The 16,759-nt window shown below is 43.8% G+C and overlaps 1 protein-coding gene across 5 annotated transcripts in view; it reads right to left on the bottom strand.

Moving 5' to 3' along the window:
- Positions 1–16,759, bottom strand: part of AFF2 (ALF transcription elongation factor 2) — a 497,989-nt gene that overhangs the window by 79,937 nt on the left and 401,293 nt on the right. For all 5 annotated transcript variants that reach the window (XM_071213173.1, XM_071213175.1, XM_071213176.1 and 2 more), the window contains one exon: positions 13,212–13,249. In XM_071213173.1, the coding sequence (XP_071069274.1) occupies positions 13,212–13,249 (38 nt within the window). The remainder of the gene's footprint in view (positions 1–13,211; positions 13,250–16,759) is intronic.

Below are 16,759 nucleotides of genomic sequence, written 5' to 3'. Positions count from 1 at the left end.
AAAATGACCTTGAATTAAAGATTCAATGCGGAACAGCAGAATATACCTGTCTACATATAATAACATGACTTCGGGAAGCGGTTTGACCTAATGTAAGGGGGAAATGGAAAGGAGAAATGAGATTATAAGGCTGTGAGTCTATAAAAAAGAGTCTGGAGGTTGTCAGAAGGAATACCCCTATGTACAACTGAACAGAGTCTAAGAGACAGATAAGGTAGATACAACCCCAGGTATTGGTTCTTTTGAGGGATAAAGAGACCCACGGGTTCTATGGTCATGGCAGAAGGGGTTCACTGCCATGACAGATGGCCCTTCTTTGGAGCTGGTGTTTCTGCGTGATGGAAATGGACTCAGAGGGGATCTCTTTTCACAAGACTTGCATGCTACTTTATTGGAATTGTAGTTGGTGCTGGGTTTAAGATATATGTAGGGGATTTGAATCTCTGGACTGATAATATGACACCCAGGCCCAGAGCCTCAACAGACTTCAGCTCCTACACTTTGACTTATTGGACTTACTCCACCCAGCTAACATGGAGTTGAAGAAGGTCAACCACCACAACATGGAGCCTAGAGTGTCTACAACTAGAAGCGGGAAGAGTGCATCCAGTACCCAAGTGCAATCTAAGCCCTCACTTGACATAGGTGTGCAATGGACACAACCAATCCAATGTCCACAGAGAAAATGTGGAATGGGTGTGGGAACGGTAGCCATGGGGGCTGCTGGGTGTGGGGAACGGGAGGAAGAGATGAGATGTGGAGGCGTTTTCGGGACGTGGAGTTGTCCTGGATAGTGCTTCACGGACAATTACGGGACACTGTAGATCCCCCCAGGGCCCACTGGATGGAACGTGAGAGAGTCTGGGCTATGATGTGGACCATTGACTATGGGGTGCAGTGATGCTCAGAGATGAACTTACCAGGTGCAATGGATGTATCACGATGATGGGAGAGAGTGTTGCTGTGGGGGGAGTGGGGGGCGGGGGCGGTGGGGTTGAATGGGACCTCATATATTTTTTTAATGTAATTAAAAATAATAATAATAAATAAATATTAAAAAAAGAAAAAAAAAAAACAAAAACAAAAAAAAAAAACAAAACCAATAGCAGAAATGTGTCCTGAATTGGAAGGTGGGTAGAGACCAGGAAAACCATCTGTGGGGTCAAAGTCTAACTCTATAAAGATAGTAAAACTAACTGCTCATAATGCCGCAAAGTAAAACCAATCTGGAATATAGACTGTTTTAAAAGAAAGCTAGATTCCTTCCTAGGAAATTTTAGTAACTCAAGGCAGGGCTAAACGTGGTCAGCAACTGATCGTACAAAGGTTAGCACAAGATCAGTCTTATTCTAAGACTAAACTCCTACCTTTCCAGTCTTGGTCGAACTTCAAAGTCATATTCTTGGATGTCTGCACTCATTCATTCCTTCAACAAATATTACTGCTCACCTACTATGTGCCAGCTACTGCTTGAGATGCCAGGGTATAAAACAAGATTCTGACCTGTGTGGGCCTGACTTTCTGGTGGGAGGTGACACTCAAAAATGGAGAGAAAAGCAGAGAATGCTCACATGCGAACACGGTTGCAATTTCTAGAGAAGAATTAGGAAGGGCAAAAAGGAATGGGGGTATGTATGCTGGAGGAGTGGCTATTTTGGAAAGGGTGGTGGTCCAACACCATGACTCTTGCTCAAAGCACTGGTCAAATGGCTCATCAGGGCAGTCATTGTCCACATAACAAAATGACGATTATTTCAAAACCCTGACTTGCCTCGATTGACTCCTTTTCAACAGCCATGGGCTCTGAGTCATGGTCTCGGACAACTTTTCAAAACATAAAGCCACATGCAAATGTTCACCATTGGTCACTAAGGAACAGCCAAAGAATCTCTTATCTGGAGTGAAGGTACCCTGCAAGAGGATCTCCCAACATGCTTTGCACCACTAAAGCAACACCCTAGGAGGGGCCCAGCTGTGCCCTGCTCTGGCATTGTAAGGCAGCCCTCATTTGGGTGTTAATTTAAAAACTCACACAGCACATTCCAGTGATATCACATGTGTAAAATGTTTCTGTAGTGCTCAGAAAAAAGTAAGTTCTTCTGTGTGCTTTGAAGATCCTCCTCTGCCATCTTGTTTCAATCACTTTGAATCCATTTTTGGAAACAGGAAGGGCTGAAGTTATATGTAAGTATACATATAAATACATGGAGAGTATATATACATACACATCAATCTTTAAAGAAGGTTTGCCAACATGTTGAATTTGCTTACTGGGAGTAGATTGTAGATGAAGTGGTTGAGCACCTGCTTCCTATGTATGAGGTCCTGGGCTCGATCCCCAGTACCTCCTAAAAACAAAACAAGCAAACAAATAATAAAGCCAACTCTCATTGGGGAGTGGGTGTAGCTCTGTGGTTGAGTGCCTACTTCCCATGTATGAGGTCCTGGGTTCAATTCCTAGAACACCCTAAAAAAAATAAATTTAAAAAAATTGCTTACTAAACCCTTTCATCATGGTTTGGGTCAAGTTAAGCTTTAACCTAGCCAGTGTTGGAAGTAACATGTGTCCCCAGCTAGTGCAGGGGTTCTTAACCGTTTCTGTTCCATAGACCCCTTTGCCAGTCAGGTGAAAATCATGGACCCCTTGCTAAGTCCAGGTTGTACTGTGGATTATTTAATAAACGTATCACACCTGCACCAACAAGTTCCCACAAAAATAATGCTTTCTTGAATTTCAGTTCAAGTTCACGGACCCCTGGTTAAGAACCCCTGAGCTAATGGGAGAGAGAGGAATAGGATGTGTATCTATGTGTATTTGCTAATGTTATAGCTGATTCCTGGCAACACAAACTGCAGTGTGTATCCTTAATTTTCCTTGCCAGGCTTTCACAGAGGGAGACAGTCCCTGAGGTTGCTCAGAAGGCAGCAAAAGGCCATAACGATTTTATGAAATATCTTCCCTGAGTCCCTGGAACCCACTTGTGAGAATATGGTCCTGGGGCGAGAGGAGGTACAAGGCAGTCAACAGGGCGGAGGAGGAGATGGGAACAGGGAAATGGACACTGAGGGGAAGACTCAAGCACTTCCGGAGTCATGGCAGCCTCCACCTGCCCAGCCTCAGCAGCAGTTCTGTCTGGGATTTTAAATGTCATGGGATGTGAGGACAGGTTGACAGAGAGAGGACACAAATGCATATACATATTCATCCTGGATTATAACGACATGTGCTTTACCTCCATGCTGTAAATGCTACAAATAGAAATATTTTCCTGTGGAAGAATGATTCTTTTTTTAAAAAATGGTTGGCTCTCTAGAGTACTGCCATTGGTTTAGGCCAAACCTTTAATAAAGCAGAAATTACTTGTTTCCCATGTCAGTCCCTGGCCAAAGTGAGTCATTTCCATCGTTCTCAGTCACCCCAAACTAGTAGTCACCTAAATAATAACTACTTACCCCAGGCTCCTGACTTGGAACATGCTCTGCGGTCGATGGAAGACTGATTTCTTGTTTGGGCCTGGGGTGCGTTCCCATGATCATTGCCCGAGAAATACAAACAGTCAGTCCTACTGTGCTTATGTGTTTGGCAGATAAAGAGACATCCCGAAAGAATTTTTATTCCAGAGGAATGAATTCAGAAAATGAAGCTCAAACAATAGTGTTTCATGGCATGTCTAAAGGACTAAACCTTGGAGAACATCTAGACGTTTGTGTAATGGGAAAGTAAAATTTTAAAAAGTGTAAGAGACAATCTCGGGTCGATAAAGTCACAAGGTACCAGCTGGATGCTTGGTGGAGTTCTCCATGAGCGGAGATTTACCTAAAAGGCCACAGAGAAGGCTAAGCCAGATACAATCAGAAAGGATTTGCTCTATTTCTTTGCACGCAGTTTAAAATGGGTCCTTTGTAATCCCTGCCCTCAGTCCTAACTTTTAACTTTCTAGAATAAAAATGTCCAGCATTTCCTTAGAGCTCTCTAAGTCTCACTGCTCTCCTCTTGATGCCAAAAGTAGGACCTGAGTTCTCTTTCTTTGCTAGGGTGATGCTTTAGGGTATTCTTGGCTTACGCAACTACTCTCTTCCTTCATTTCTATCCTGAGTTTTGCAAACTTGGTGTTTCCTGGTCCTGCCAAAAATGCCACGCCCTCCACCCCACCAGCCTCCTAGCTGTCTGGAAGTAGCAGACTTTGCTCAGAACACAGCATCTGCTTTCTTCTCTCAGTGCCTCTTTTTTTTAAAATTTTTTTTATTGACTTTGTAATAATATTACATTAAATATATATATATATGAGGTCCCATTCAACCCCACCACCCCCACCCCACTTCTCCCCCCCCCCCCCCCCCAGCAACACTCCTTCCCATCATCATGACACATCCATTGCATTTGGTAAGTACATCTTTGGGCACCTCTGCACCTCATGGTCAATGGTCAACATCATGACCCATACTCTCCCCCATTCCATCCAGTGGGCCCTGTGAGGATTTACAATGTCCGGTGATTGCCCCTGAAGCACCATCCAGGGCAGCTCCATGTCCCAAAGACGCCTCCACCTCTCATCTCTTCCTGCCTTTCCCCATACCCATCAGCCATCATGTCCACTTTACTCAATCCAATGCCACCTTTTCTATGTGGACATTGGATTGGTTGTATCCATTGCACCTCTATGTCAAGAGGAGGCTCAGATTCCACATGGATGCTGGATGCAATCCTCCCACTTTCAGTTGTAGTCACTCTAGGCTCCATGGTGTGGTGGTTGTCCTTCTTCAACTCCATCTTAGCTGAGTGTGGTGAGCCCAATAAGTCAGATTGTAGGTGCTGGAGTCTGTTGAGGCTCAGGACCTGGCTATCACATTGTCAGTCCAGAGATTCAAATCCCCTAAATATATCTTAAACCCCGACACTAACTGCACCTCCAGCACATTAGCATGAAAGTCTTATGTAGAGAGATCCCATCTGAGTCCAGATTCATCACACATAAACACCAGTTCCAAAGAGGGGCCATCTGACCTGGTAGTTAACCCCATCGGCCATCACCATAACTCCCATGGGTCTCTTTAGCCCTCGAAGGAACCGATATCTGGGGGTTGTATCTGCTTTATCTGTCTCTCAGACTCTGCTCAGTTGTGCATAAGGACAATCCTTCTGCCAGCCTCCCGACTCTTTTTTAGAGACTCGTAGCCATATAAACTCATTTCTCCTTTCCATTTCCCCCTTACATTAGGTCAAACAGCATTTTAAAGTCATGTTATTTTATGTAGACAGGGATATTCCGCTGATCCGCGTTGAACCTTCCATATAAGGTCATTTTCCAGTTGCATCATCAGTTGGTAGTTGATAGTGGTCCCTCGGTGCCAGGGAGGCTCATCCCCGGGTGTCATGTCCCACGCTGGGGGGAAGGCATTGCATTTACATGCTGAGTTTGGCTTCGAGACTGGCCAATGAAGGCTGACAGGAGGAAATTCCCAGGCACAGTGCTGCTCTAGGCCTTGTTCTTATTTTAGGCTTATCAGCTCACAAGCATAGTCATTAGCGTCAGGGGCTCACTGTTGAACCCTCACTCCCTCCCGGTCCCTGCCGCTGCACCTGGGAGACTGTCGCTGCTCCCCTAGGGACCACGACAGAGCACCACTGGCCAGGAACCCAGTACCCCCCCTGCTGTGGTTTTTAATTGTTGCCACTATGAGTATATCCAAACATTGCCATGCAACCTGGACATATGTTCTGTACAGCTCCCTGTCAGCCATATATCCCCTGTCAATGGTATCCCATACCAGTATCCCTCCATTGCCTTTTTTGAACCACTCTGTGATCCAGAACTCCCTGAAATTTGAAGCCCAATATAATGTCAGGGTCCCTTACTAGGAAATGGCATATAGCGATGGGTTTAAAGGTTAGATAAAGAATACGTGTTGATTTGGAAAAAATTCTACATCCTATCTTCCCCCCCCCCCCCAATTATTGAGCTTCTCTTCACAGGAGCCCTAGACCACAGCAATGCATATATATAGTATACAGCACTCCCATACATCCACCACAAAACCTTTTCCCTTCCACAGCGATACTCTTACACCCTATTCACATCATATTTACTTAACGTGATGTACAGAGTTCTCAGTGCCTCTTGAAAGCACAGTTTTGCTCTCTCTAATGGCTTCCACCCCCAAGGGACTCCTGCTGAGCTTGGGAGAGCCAGTTCCTTGCACGTCCTCTACCCCTCCTCTGAGTCTCAGAGGATGCTGCACATGCTTCAGTTGTGGAAACCTGTCTCTTCTGGGCGAGAACGATGTGTCCATTTCCCTCCCAGACCTGGAGGCCTTTCAAGGGCAGAGGCTTTACCTCACTTGTCTGTCACCCAAGCCTAGCACACAGTAGGTATGTGTGGCAGTTTCTTATTACTTATGAATCCCAAAACAGAGAAGGATTATGTTTGTAAACTTGTCTGTTCCTCTGGGTGTGATACTGTTTGATTATATTAAATTCAAAGTTTTAAGCTAACTTGATCAAATCCATTGAGGGCTTTTGATTGGACCACGTCAGTAAGCCATGACTCAGGTTAAATCCCTGCCCCCTTGGTGGGCCCATATAAATGGACAATCAATCAAGAAGGTACCTGGAAGAAGAGAAAACTTGGTCATTTTGGTCCTGCCATGTGAAGAAAGGAGAAGGCTCAAACAGCTAAAACCCTGGGAAGAGAGATGATCCATCTGCCTGATAGTTTGTAGTCAGAGAGAACAGAGCAGCTGAGAAGGCCCTAGAGACCAGATTGCCCGCCATCTTGAGTCAACACATGACAACAGACTTTGGTGAGAAAGCAGCTGAGCTGGACTCTTCTGGGCCTTGTACCTGTAAGCTTTTACCACAAATAAATACCTTCTATAAAAGTCAACAGATTTCTGGTACTTTGCATCAGCACCCCTTTGGCTGACAAATATAGTGTGCAATTCATGTTTGTTCAAAGAACAAAGGTGGATAGCTTTGCTGAAATTTCTAGCAGATTAGCTATGTGCTTCTGAGTTGTCAACAGTTTTTTTTGAAGATCACCGGATGGGAATATTCAAATAAAATTCTAGCTGTAATTCCTATGGACCAAAGACCAGGTTTGACTTGCACAAAGTGATTAGCTAGTATTTCATTCTTGTCTAATAGTGAATGCTAAGAAGCAGAGAATTAAAAAGTAACATGTAGACCAAGAGGCATTTGTATGAGTATTGTTGCTAAGAAAGCAGCTTACTTTCCTTTAAAATGATTTGATTCTACATTTGCTGGCTTGTTTGAGGTTGCTCAGCAAGACCCATAAATGGATGCTTTCTGTTTCCATTTCATCCTCAGGGTTGTGTTAATTTACAAGCTAAAGAGAAAGTTTCTCATCAAGGTCTGGGAAAGATGAGTGATGGTAAAGGCACAAACTACCATGTTTAGAGCTTTGAAGAAACTTCCTTATGGGTGCAAAGGTAGTGCAGTTGTTGAAGCACTCGCAGACTTGCAGAGTCATTAAATGTCCGCATATTCTATGGAAATCGCCTGCTCCATGAAGACTAATCATGTGACTTAGAGAACCACCACCCACAAATTTAAAAGGCATTGAAGGTGGATGTATGTCCTGAGAGGGGAGGAGAAAGTGGTAGTGGGTGGAAAGGGCAGAGCATTTTGGGAAACTTGAAATTCTGGGCAGCACTGAGAACTGTCTCCTCTGAGACTGCCTAGATTATGTAACTCAAGTTACACACAAAAAGGAGGGGTGAGGAAATTTGTAGAAGTTTCCTTAGCTCTTGTGGTGATGATTACTGGTACCTTCTGCATCTAGTTGGAGTTACGTGGACAACAGAAAGAACAGTTTCTTTTATGCAATTGTTTTATTGACATCTTTCCATTAACTGTCCTTCAAATGGTCAGAGGCTCCTGGAGAGAAAAGATTGGAAAACTCACTGGTCACAGAAGGAGGTGCCCAGCAGCTCACCTGCTGCCCTGATGAGGTTACATTTCTCCTCAGAGAGACCCATCCCTAAAGGTCCCTTACCTCATTGAGGACTGTGCCTTGGGACCTTTGCAATTCATAAAATTAATTGAGAGCATGACACTGCAAAAGGTGCCTGAGGGATATTTTATTATTTCACACAGGGGAGAGTTCTCTTCTGTCCATGGTTGACTCTTGAAAATAATGTGCTTACTTTGAATCCTCTTGGATTCAAAGACTGGGCATAAGTTTTGAGGGAACTGGTTTCTCAGACTACCTATAAGAACGAAGGACACTTGTGGTCATGTCCTTCCATGTGGACTTGAGTATCTAATTACTTATTCCATGAATGTTGCCCCACAGGACGAAGGTGTCTTCTGGTCAGACATAGATGGGAAACCTTGGGTAAGACAAAGTCCAACAGGCTTCTTTCTACAAGTCTTCTTTTGCAAAATGTACATGGTGTTCTCGAAGGAAGAGATGTGACAGTGAATGCCAATCCCCTACGCTGGTGGAACCTTTCTTTGTTCTTCTGCAGATAATCCCACAGGACTAGTGTTTGGCAGAACAAGGTCAGTATCTGCTGACTTTGCATTCTAAATGAATGCTGGTTCATGGCTGTGATGTGCATGTTTCTGAGAACATCACAAGAGGGGCAGCTTCAAATGACAGAACCATCTTGGGTCCTGAGGGGCCATTTAGAAGCCTCTCCCCAGTGCCTTGGGGCCATGTTGATCTATGTAACATCTCTCTCCAGAACTTTAATGATGTGCCTTCCTGGCAGACTCTTCCTCTCACGAAAATATAATGTGGAGATGATGGGAAAGGCATGATGTATATATGTGTGTGTGTGTTATACTTGATATTTATAATGTATGTGCATGCATTTTCTACATCAAACTTCCACAGATCAATTGATTTCCTAAAATGGAGCCTAACTATAAAACAGGCTTTCAAGCTTGGCCATTTTTAAAAGGTGGAAGAACCATATAAATAATCTAGGTGAGGCCTATAGCAGGGAAGATCCTTTGTTTATGCTGAATAATTAGGGGGACCCATTGAGTATTCACATTCAATAAAAAGAGAAGGCTTTTCAATGCTATTTGACTCTACAGAGGCCATCTCTTTCATATGGGTATGTCCCCAGGGCTCTGTCACTGTTTTTTCCTCAGCCTTGGTTTCCAACTTGGCTTTGCACTGCACGCACCAGTGTCTCAAGCCATTAGTCTTTAAAGCCTGGTGCTGGCTCTTTGTGCCCACACCTTGTGTGATAGTGCTAACTGCAAGACTTTGTCTCCTTAAAGCTTCCCTTGCACTTTAACTGGTCCCCACTTAACAAACATCTCTCTCTCTCTATCTTGCATGTAGCTAGTTACAAGACGATTTTTAGTTCTCCTACTGGACTCTAAACCCTGACCTGTGGGATATTTATTTTGAACACCCTCAGCATCTATCACGGTTCCTGGATTGCTGAAGACCCACAATAAAGAAGCATTGGATGAATAAATGCTCATGCACAAACATCACGGTCTGGAAAACCTTTGTGGCAATGTGCCCTTTTCAGTAATGAATCTACAGTATCTAGAAGATGGATCGGTTTCTAAATGAAGCTGTAATTTCCTGAGCAGAGTGGATGCTGATTCAGATTTGTGAAAGACAGCAACCACGTTGTTGAGGTGAAAAAGCAAGGAAGAACTGTGTGCTTGACAACTGTGCTTGCTCTCTTTCTCTCCCTCCTCTATTTCTTTTCCTCTCTTTTGGTAACAGATGTCAACCTCAGTTATATTCAACTCAACTTATTAGTGCATGGCTTTTAGCCAAAAGCAATTCACATTTGCAGAAGTGTACTATCATGTATGGCGTAATAACAGAAACGTGTTGTTTTAAAAAATGTATGGGATAAGTCACATATGGTAGAAGAAATCTCACATCTCCTAGACTTTGCTGTCACAATGAAAGTTTGGGGATGGATGTTGCAGGACGTTTACATACAAGGGAAAGTCTCTTTGACACATTAAAGAGCCAGAGTTTGGACACACTAATCAAGCTTTGATACCCGTATGGCCCCTATATTACACCAGGCAGCTCTTGTCCCGATCACTGATCTTAAGAACCCTCAATTTGGATTCTTTCCCTCAGGGGTAATATTTACTGTATCCAGGTACATTACATGATTCCATTCACTAGGCGTGTATTTAATTGCTCCTCGCTATGGAGGGTAATTTCGTATACTGCAGTCTCCCTATGGCAATGAAAGAAGCTTACAACCATGAAGGCATTACAACTAAACTGAACAAATGCAGGAGAAATGGGGAGGTGGAAGGGCAACTTGTGGGAGGAAAACATACAAATGGATGGATATTGTGAATCATTTATTTACATCCTGATTGAAAGGTTCCTTAGCCTGAGTCACATCTTGGGGAGTGACAGAATTTTAGAAAATGCATGCACACATTGTAATATACTCATCTCCACACAACTGGGAAGACCAGCAATGGGTTCTAGAGGTATCTGTTCACTGTTGAGGCTATGACTGCAGAAAAAGGGGTGGGAGTTTTCTGAGGCATCACTGCCCTGTCAATGGATTGCATATCCAAGATGATTTGTCAAAAGCCCAAAAGAGAAAGGATGGGTTTCTTCTTCAGCTGTCAGGGAAAAACTTACATCTGTGCCTTTTCCTACCTGACCAATCAGAGCAAGGGTCAGCAAAACTTTTCCAGAAAGCACCAGAAAGTAAATATTTTTGGCTTTGTGGTCAAGATGTTCTCTGTTGCAAATACTCAGCTCTGCCACTGTGGTGCCAAATCAGCCACAGACAATAGGTAAACAAATGAGCATGGCTGTGTTCTAATAAAACTTTGTCTGCAGACACTGAAATTGGAATTTCATATAATTTTTACGTGTCACAAAATAGTCTCCCCTTCATTTTCAACCATTCAAACATGGTTGGATTTGGCCTGGGGGCTGTATTTTGTTGATCTCTGCCCCAGAGGATTATAAGAAATCACACGTGTGACCTTCTTCACCAATCTGGGTAAATACTTCAGTTGTAACTGGTGCTACCAAACTTCAACTTTTTCAGCAAGACTGTACATGTACACACTTTCTATTGTATGCTCAAAAAGAAAAACCAATCAAATGTTAATCTTGCATACAAGATCAAACCAGTAGATGGGCACCAGTGAAGCTGCTAGAACAAATCAGAGCAACGTGGGGACGTTTGAAATGTGGCCCGAGTCAAGACTGGCTCTCGTGAAGCTACCCGCCTCATTAAATGTCCAGGCCAAGTTTCTGGAAGGACTGTTTTCTGAGATGTGTCCAATTTGTTTACTTGTTCATCCATTCTGAAAACCTGCATCGAACCCTTACTCCACTCAGGGTCCCAGTGCCCTGTGTGTATGACCAGAATGCTCTGGCAGATATCAGAACCTGCAAAAGGACCATCATATATAAAAGTCCCCTTTAAAACCTGATTCTGTTCTGCTGTCAGGGTATTAGAGCCAGAGTCTGGAATTTCTGTTCCTGAGCTGAAGTCTCCAAGAGGCCCCTCTTCTTAAAGTACCCATATGTTTGGGCTGGCTGGGTATGCTGGTTTGGGACTACGAGCCCAAATGCAACAAGTCACTCAAACCCACACCAAGCACAGGATCTCATTTAATCAAAAGGCAATTCAAAATGCCCACCACCTGGTTGTGACTTAGGTTTATCACCGCAGGCAAATTTTCAAGTACATTTCAAAAGCTCTGTATTTTATTACTAATCCTTTGGATCTGGTTTTTCCATTTTTTCTTTATCATATTCCCTACACATTGCTAAACGGTAGATATAATCTGCACTGTAAATTAACAAGAGCTCAAAAAATAAGCCCGTGATTATTTATCGGGCTGAATTCTTGCGAGGAGCAAAGAGAAAACTGGTCCTACATCCAGGCCATTAGTATAAGCAAGGACAGCTTCACATGCTGCCGATAAGGCTGTCCTGTGCACATACAGATGGCACTTCCTCTCTGCAGGGCTCACCCGGGGACTGAAGCCCTGGCTCTGGCCCCGTGAGCGCCACCCTCTAATCCACAGAGCTATCAGCCACAGGCTGATAAGTCGAGAAGCTTCAGGGGAAGCCAGAACCGAAATCAGGCTGTAGAGAAGAGCTCAACTCCAACCCAACAGCCAGACCAAAACTTGGCGACTGAAACCTGTTCCAGAGGCCTACAGTGACCCGAAAGGCATACTCTGTGGCCGAAGCCAAAGGAAAGTTTAACAACAAAACACACGCAACCTTCTGGAATACTGAACTAAGGTTTGGATTTAATGGTATGCTAAACACTACCCTGGTGCCCTGGAAAAGCTACTTCTTTTACGAAACCCAGGCAAGCTTCTTGCCATTGGCATTTGCTGAGTCATTCCCCCAGGAACTATTAAAAATCAATACAACCCTCCGCCCCGTTCTGCCTTTGGTACCAACTATAAAAGACTTAGGCTGGCTTAAATTAATCCATAGTTCCTAGAGCTGGGATGTTACCAGACCTAGAGAATGACCCGGCAACTCGAGCAGTTCCTCTCTAGCCACAGGGCCGGCAGAGGAATGCTGCATTCCGATGTCACAGACCCAAATGACAAGACAGACATCTTCCCTAATTTGAAAGTCTCCCTTCTGGAAGAGACAGGAGTTCAAAGACCGACTATATTTAAGAAAGTGGTGCGCGGCTTGTTTATAATTTAAGAGTGTCCCATAAAATGCCTTGGAAATAGCTCTCTGTCAGCTAACAAAACCTTTAGTTAAGTATACTTTTATGTGCTTTTCATTAACAGAGTATTGAGGCCTTGACACGGAGGAGCTGACCCCCCCCAAGCAGCTAGAAATCATTTGGCACGCTTTCAGTCACTCACGTCTGTCATAGGTCCAAGGTTTGCAATAAAAAATGTAATCTTTTTAGCATGTGCAAAACCGAAAGGCTTGAAGTACTTCTACACATTGAATATGATTACAGTGGCATTTGGCAGCTCTTCATGGATGGCACATATTAAGTTATGTAAACTGGGCACAACTTGGGGCATTTCCTTGCCGGGGAAACTGGAAAGAAATGGAAGCTGGTCCCTGCCCATGCGAGGTTTTCTCCTGCTTGTTTTTGTTTATACTCATCGTCATGAATAGAGATTAACTCAAAATTCAAGTTCTCTTTTTTTTTGACCCTCCTTTTGTGCATGCACGGAGCCCATTAAAATGGAAACTTCCAACAAATCAAAAAAAAAAAGGACTTACTTTGCAGGATTATTCTTAGGTTTTGCCTTTTCAACAGCCTGTAAACGGAAGGAAAACATGCAATTAGACATTAGCCGGCAGTCTTTGCAGCTAGTTACCCCAAACAATAAGCAATAAAAAAAAGTTCCTCAGCAGCGCAGGGAGCTAACCGAAGCAGGCTGTTGTACATAAGCAGACTGGAGAGGCTATCAGCCATTTCCTCTCCCAGGGAGTGTGGTTACCTGTCCCAAGTGGGCCACTCAGCTGTTCTCTCCCTGTGGGGCCCTCACAAGGGTGGAATGCCAGAGAGGGGAGGGCGGTGAAGAGGAAGTGGTCACAGCATGGATTCTGGGATTTGTGGGATTCACACTGACATCACCTTTGACACCTGGCAGCACCTACACGGTGACAGAAGGGCCCAGGAGTCCACTTGCAAAATGGTTTTTATCAGTTGACGCCACAAAAGGGCAAGGGATGACCGAATGCTCAGATCGATTTCCTCCTGTGAAACCTTTACGAAAACACACACCAAATCATCGAAATGAGGAAATCTCTGGGCCTCTCGGCTGGCGTCGCCTTAGACATGGAGGCTGGTTCCAGTCTATTGCTGGAGCCATTGATCTGTGGACAGTCCATTTATCATTCATGAAAAGAGCTAGTGATCTTCACAGTATATTAGAAGAAACAACTCAGATCATCTGTCAACAGCCCTCTTATTTCTGTTTCCCTCTCCACAGGGATTTCATCTCCTTCGATTCTTCTGGAATTAAAATGTTGCTAAGCAACACAGCTGGGGGCGCTGATGGCAGAATGGCTACAGTCTATCAAACTGTTTAAGCACCTGGAGGGTTTTAGTGATGATTTTTTTTTCATACTTCTGCAGCATAATTATGTAATCAGAACCAAACTTGTCCTCCCCTAGACTTTTTCAGGCTATAGAAATAGCATTTCATACAGAGAGCAGCAAGGCACTGGTTTGAGGACCTCAGGGTTTTTCAGGACCTTTTAGTAAGTATTCGACTGGGGACCTTTACATTCACAAATCCTGGAGGTGGGTGAGGGCTAAGGAGGAGAAGAGAACACTGCTGAAAATTAGAATGCAGAGGTGACAACTTGTAACTGAGACAACACACGGACTACTGTCAGAGTTGGCATGCTGGGGGATAGGTGGAGAAACATATTATCCTGAATCCTTCTATGCACAACAACGCAGTGCACTTAAAAAGAAATATATATATGTGAATCAATTCTTAAGTTTTGACATTAGGGTTGGAAATCCAAGTCCTTCTGGTTTATGAACCCCCCCCCCCAGGTTCTGTTGTTAGACAAATACCCATTAATATCTGGGTGGTTTCTGCAGGCTAGTGGGCAAAATCATTTTTCCTCTATCTATGACTGAGGTCAAGTTTTGGCAAGTGCTTAAATGGTGAGAAAGCTAGGATATGAGGCATCAGGTCAAAACAATGAAACAAGAACTCTGTGTCTGGCTGGCCCATGTCACCTCTCACACAGGTCTAAGAGACAAAGCTTGTCCTTAGACGGATACTGGTCACTGGGCAGACTCTTCCAAGTCAGACACATGAAGGAAGAGGCAGATGCAGGCAAGGATGCTGAGGGGCTAGACATTAACTTTTCCTGTGGTAGTGGTACCCAGTTTGCACACACACAAACACACACACACACACCTGCCCTTCTCATCCCCTTGGCTTCCCCTAACCCTTGCTGGCTTGGGGCAGAATTTGGTAGTTAGCTAAAGACATGTCATTGTAGATGTCATATCAATCAACTATTTTCAATCCCTTAAAATCTAAACACGTCTGTTCTAGAAGACCTAGCTTATCATAAAGTGATGGGCCCTGTGTTCAAGGGGTTTCCAGTCCCTTTCAAAGAACGCTGGCTGGATGTGATCATTTAAGCAGAAGATGGGGCAGAAAGAAACTGAAGTGACAGTGCTTAACCTAGTTCTGATTCAGAGATGTATTTTTATTTTAAAATGTCCCCTCCTCTCTGGGCTTCACAACTGTCAATTAGATGCAGTTATTTTTCTCTGATCAGGAGGAACATAATCATGTCTGAGGCTAGTTTCTTTGAAATATGACTTTTTATACAGTCATTGTAAAGCAAAAATTTCCTTCTAATTCTTTCTGAGCTGCTTGGCCTATTGACTGAAAAAGTCTATGCTGAGAGATTCTTTTTCCATTGGAAATGAACTTGGGATCCTTAGGAATCCCAACAGTTCTATTCAGCTGTGGTCATGTTATTTCTGAACCAAATGGTCACAGTGAGCCTCTGAAAGACATGAGATACAGCTCACCATGTGTGTTCTTCACACGCTCTGTAACTTGACTTTGTCTTAGGCAGGCTATGAGGAATTATTCAATTAGGCAACTTCAAAGACGTTTTTAAGTGAATTATTTGCATGCAAATGATATCTGCCCATAAGGTATAAGAATTATTCTACAAAATACATGAGGAGGAAATTCATCTTTTGATATGATGGGAATTGAGAAGGCAATTCCAAGTGCCAGAATGTGAGCCATGCAGCAACAGGAGGGAAATTAAAATGAAAAGTCATCATATATTTTGTTGAGCATCAAGAGGGTGACATACTGGTGTCACAGCTAAATTTCAGTTTAAAAACATACATTAAAGTAATTTAAACTGATTGGAACACGGAAACTAGAGAGTTCACTGTTATGTTGCTTTGATTTCTAATTTCTATATGCTTTTTTTTGAGGTACTGGGACCAGGGATTGAACCTGAGATCTCCCGTGTAGGATGCTGGCACTCAACTACTGAGCAACATCGGCTCCCCTGAGTTGGTTTTTCATCTGTTTGCTTATTGTTTGTTTTTTTTATTTTTAGGAGGCACTGGGAACCAAACATGCAACCTCCCATGTGAGAAGCAGTCGCTCAACTACTTGAGCCACATCTGCTCCCTCTGTAGGCTCTTAAAAACCTATATTCTCCTTATCTTGGGCCAGGTTTCCCAACTACAGTATTCACCTTGCCATTGAGGAAGCTCTAGTACAAGGAAGGCTAATATGAAAATGCTAAGACATATACTGCAATAAGCCTTCATGGTGTTATAAAGGGCAGTGGGCTGGACTGGAAAGAGGGTTGTGCTAGAAATCAGAAAAGCTAGGTTCTGGTCCAAGATTTACCACTTAAATAAATCATAGTATCAAACTTAGGCAGCTATTCCAATGAGGATATAGCAGCCACTCTGTTCTTTTCTCCGTATCAGGAGTAAAAGTTCTGTGGTGAAGAGAAGGCTCCTGTCTCCAAGTTGCACCTCAGGACAAGGCTGGGATCAGATTCCACTGAGTAGCTTAAGCCAGCAGGGGAAGAGGACCCTATATCTTCACACTGGGCCTCTTCCCTGAATCCTCTTGGGGATTGCTGGGCGAGTGGTCAGGACCCGGAGGGGACGGTGGGGTACAAGTGTATGTGTGTATGCTTAACACTCGTGCTTAGCACTCCCACTTTACAGGGGACTCCTCCCTTAACTCACTCCACAGGAAGGGTCCTTTGCTTTCTCCCTGGCATTTGACTCCGGGGGTGGGGAA

This window comes from Dasypus novemcinctus, chromosome X (genome assembly GCF_030445035.2).
Source record: "Dasypus novemcinctus isolate mDasNov1 chromosome X, mDasNov1.1.hap2, whole genome shotgun sequence".
NCBI lineage: Eukaryota > Metazoa > Chordata > Mammalia > Cingulata > Dasypodidae > Dasypus > Dasypus novemcinctus.
This window is presented reverse-complemented; position numbering and strand designations above follow the sequence as displayed.